At 44.3% G+C, this 4420-nt stretch overlaps 1 protein-coding gene across 1 annotated transcript in view; it reads left to right on the forward strand.

The window, feature by feature from the left end:
• Nup85 (nucleoporin 85) overlaps positions 1-4420 on the forward strand; it is a 21712-nt gene that overhangs the window by 4742 nt on the left and 12550 nt on the right. The window contains exons 2-5 of the mRNA XM_005350728.3: positions 317-479; positions 1190-1260; positions 1506-1549; positions 3166-3235. Of these exons, the coding sequence (XP_005350785.2) occupies positions 328-479; positions 1190-1260; positions 1506-1549; positions 3166-3235 (337 nt within the window). The 5' untranslated portion in view covers positions 317-327. The remainder of the gene's footprint in view (positions 1-316; positions 480-1189; positions 1261-1505; positions 1550-3165; positions 3236-4420) is intronic.

A 4420-nucleotide genomic window follows, 5' to 3' on the forward strand; every position in this document is an offset into this window, starting at 1 on the left:
AGCAACCACATGGTGGCTCACAACCATCTGTAATGGGGTCTGGTGCCCTCTTCTGGCCTGCAGGCATACACACAAACAGAATATTGTATACATAACAAATAAATAAATATTTAAAAAAAAGATAGGCTTAGCTGCCTGGATTTCAGTATGTGGACTAGTAATTTGTACTTTATAATTCTCCTGCCTTAATCTCCCAAGTGCAGAGTACACAGGCATGTGCCTCCAAGCTCAGCCAGTTTAATCAAAGAATGAGATACAAGAATGGTTTCTCTTTTGGGGAAATGGTAGATGTTAATTTTTTCCTGTTCTGTTGCAGACAAATCAGAGATGGCGCCGAGCTGCCCCTTTATCTATATCGTACGGAAAGATGCAGATGTTTACTCTCAGATTTTGAGAAAACTCTTCAATGAATCCCATGGAATCTTCGTTGGCTTGCAAAGGATTGAGGAGGAATTGACCGGAAAATCCAGGAAAGCTCAGTAAGTAGGGTGCTGGTAGATGCTGAAGTCCGTGATGAAGTAAAATCCATCCTTATCCTTGTGAGTGACAGAGGATGACGGGACTCCTGGTGCTCCTGTGTCTTTTCCAGGATGAGACTTCTTGATTGTGTAAATACTGTTGGAAGACTTACTGGGTTTATGAGCTTTTCTATTTGGATTCCTGCTTCATTTGTATGTGTCCCTTGTATGTGCCCATCCTCTTCCCCCCATAAATAAATAAATAAATAAATAAATAAATAAATAAATAAATAAATAAATGGAAGGCTAAATAAGCCCTTGAAGTAGATTTCATTTTTGCGGGATTTGAAAATGAAGCAAGTGGCTCTTTAAGATCTGGCAGGGGCTGGAGAGATGGCTCAGTGATTAAGAGCACTACCTGCTCTTCCAAAGGTCCTGAGTTCAATTCCCAGCAACCTGCATGGTGGCTCATAACCATCTGTAATGAGATCTGGTGCCCTCTTCTGGCCTGCAGGCATACATCCAGACAGAATACTGAGAATACTGTACACATAATAAATAAATAAATCTTAAAAAAAAAACAACAAAAAAAAACGAGCTGGCAGCCAGAGCTGCATAGCAAGACCTGTCTCTTGCCTTCTGAGTGCTGGGATCAAAGACAGGCTACCACCACCTGGGCTTTTTCCATTTTGTTTTAATGTCTTCTTGTATGTCATTTCATTTCTTTGCAGGTTGGTTCGAGTGAGTAAAAATTACCGCTCTGTCATCCGGGCCTGTATGGAGGAAATGCACCAGGTTGCAGGTAAGGACCTTGTATGTATTTGAAGAAAGTATCGGGTGCTGTTTTCTAGAGGCCTTTAAGGAGGCTACTGTGCAGTTCAAAGTGGGGCCTTGGTTTGATGTGATGTATAAACATTTCCAAAGAAAATGGGTGGGTGTCAAAAGAAACAAGAGGAAACAAAGCCATGCTGAGCTTAGTGGGGCTAGTAGACTGACTAGAATCAATTCAGCTTGAGTGCTCAATTGAAATGCTTTGTATTCTGCTAGTTGCTGCTAAAGACACAGCCAGTGGCCGGCAGTTCAGCAGCCAGGTAAGGGTAGCTGTTTTCATTGGCAACATTGTGTCTTTCTGTGTCCTCGGTGTCTAGGGTGGCTTTGGAGTCACTGTTGCAAGTTTCTTCTTTCCAGGTAGACTAGCAGCTGTTTGGGGTAGCAAGTGTGGTTTCCAAAGTGCTGGTGTTTTCTTCAAGGTCTAGCTCATTGGAACCCAGGATCTGTTTTCGTTTTCTTTGGGAAAATGAGTCCTGAGCCTTGGTGTTGATGCATTGTCATTGGAGGCGGAGAGCTGAGCTGTTGGGACTACTGTTTAGGCTCCTGAACTTGGCATTTCTGCTGAGTAGCAAGCAGTTACAATTCAGTAGGGATATAAGGTGACATACAGGGCTCTCTTTCCTTAGTGGGATCCCAGGGATAATGCCCTGTCTCAGACTGGCACGGTCTATTTTCCTGTGAAGCAAGGTTCAAGGAGTGATAATGTCTGTCTGAACTGAAGCATGGTGACGGTGGGGGTGGGGCACGACTTCATTTTCCTAAGGACAGGGTCCAGGTCCCCTGAAGCATGTGTGTCTGTGATTGTGTGTGTGCCATCCCTGCAGTTGTCAGATCCTCTAGAACTGGAGTTTCAGATGGTTGTTAGCTACCGCATGGGTGTTGGGAATCAAACCAAGTTCTTTTCCAAGAGCAGCCAGTGCTCTTCATGACTGAGATCTTTAGCCCTGGACTCAACCTTTAATGGCTTGTTTCCTAAGCTTCAGTCCATTGCACATGAACCTTTTTCCTTTTCCTTTTTTTTTTTTTCTTTTTTTTTAAATAGTATCTTATATAGTTCAGGCTGCCCTGGAAGTCCTCATCCCCTACCCTCACATTCCAAGTGCTGGGGTTACAGGCCGGGCTGGCATGGAACCCGTGACACTCCTGCCTCTGTCTCCATAGTGCAAGTTCATAGGTGTTCTTGCTCCAACTTTGCAATTTTGTTCTGCTTGTCTGTCTGTCCGTCCGTCCGTCCATCCGTCCATACATTCATCCATCCATCTCCACGTCTGTCTGTCTGTCTGTCTGTCTATCTATATCTATCTATCTATCTATCTATCTATCTATCTATCTATCTATCTATCTATCTATCTATCTCCCTACGTATCTATTTATCTCCCTACCTATTTATCTAATTTATTGAAAAAGTTTCTCAAAATTATTTCTTCCTTTTACTCAAATAACACTCCTTCTTTAAGCACAATTTGTCAAGAGCATAAGTATGTTATGCTAGTTTACTTTTCTAATTCATATCAAAATAAATTCATGTGTTAGAATTTTGCAGGTTTTCCTTTGTTTTGTTTTGTTTTGTTTTTCAAGACAGGATTTCTCTGTGAAGTCTTGACTGTCTTAGAACTAGCTCGGTAGACCAGGCTGGTCAAAACTCACAGAGATCTTCCTGCTTCTGCCTCCTAAGTGCTGGGATTAAAGTGTGTCCCACCATCACCCAGGTTTTTCTCTCCCATCAAAATTCCAATCCTGGTCTGTCTGGTGGGAAATCTTCCATAGGAGTATCAGTGACTGTTGGATTTGTGACTCAGGCTCTATTATATTTCTTTGCCTTGCATTCAGATTTCAGTAATATTTTCTGTTAGTGTTGTCTCCATTTCTTCTGTAGGTCTCCATTTTGTCAGCCATGGAGCTCATTTGGAACCTGTGTGAGATCCTTTTTATTGAAGTAGCCCCAGGTAAGCCCAGTTTGTTTGTTCCGCTCAGGCTAACTCTGTCATAGCATCACTGCGCCCCCGTCAGCCTCTGTCCTTTCTCTGCTGTGCTGTGCGCTGGTGCTCAGAGGCTGGAGCTGCGCTGCCCTTCAGTGTCACTATCAGGACAGAGCAGCCACAGAAACGGCCATCTCATCAGCTACCACAAGAAGTTACATAGAGAGCCTCTAAGAACTTAGGTAAATGGCGCTTCAGTGTGGGCTAATTAAGCAAGTAAGGGCACTGACGCTCTTTTTTTTTTTTTTTTTTTTTTTTTTTGAGACAGGGTTTCTCTGGGGTTTTGGAGCCTGTCCTGGAACTAGCTCTTGTAGACCAGGCTGGTCTCGAACTCCCAGAGATCCGCCTGCCTCTGCCTCCCGAGTGCTGGGATTAAAGGCGTGTGCCACCACCGCCCAGCGACTGACGCTCTTTTATAGGACCTTGGTTCAGTTCTCAGCATGATGGCCCACAAGCCTCTGTACCTCTAGTTCCAGGGGATCCAGAGCTCATGCAGGCCTCTGCTAGCATCAGGCATGAATGGTGCACAGACACAGGCAGGCAAAACATACACACACGTTAAGGAAAAAAAAAGAAAAAATACTGAGAAACAGTCAACTAGCATAAAAGAAAATGCTCAATGTATGTACTGTCTGTAATTCAAGTGGAAGTGATTTTAGAAGGGACTAGATGATGTACGGCCCAGAAGGCCTAAGAAGGCTGTGGCTGGTCATCAGGTCTGGCGACACACTCCCTCACTAATTGGGGTTATTCCTTTGATCTTGAGTTAAGTTGTGACCCATCCAGTGTCTGTCCTCTCTGTTCAGGGTCTGTGGTTTGCCGGTTTGTTTGTTAGCTTGCTGTTTCCCGTGACTATGCATAACCTTCACCTCTGCGCAGCTCAGCATTTCACCCACACTCCTGTAAGCTGACTTAATGGAGAGGCAGAGGCCGTTAGGTTACATAGCAAGCAAGGTCTTGCCTGAAGAGGAGTGTGGTGATGTGGGCAGTTAATCCCATCAGAGGCCAGCTTGTTCTGTGCAGAGAGCAGTCAGTGATCCATAGTAAGCTTTTACCTTAAAAAAAACCAAGGGACTGGAGAGATGGCTCAGTGGTTAAGAGCACTGGTTGCCTTTCCAGAAGACCCTGGTTCAATTCCCAGCACCCACATGG

Source organism: Microtus ochrogaster, chromosome 7 (genome assembly GCF_000317375.1).
Source record: "Microtus ochrogaster isolate Prairie Vole_2 chromosome 7, MicOch1.0, whole genome shotgun sequence".
Taxonomy (NCBI): domain Eukaryota; kingdom Metazoa; phylum Chordata; class Mammalia; order Rodentia; family Cricetidae; genus Microtus; species Microtus ochrogaster.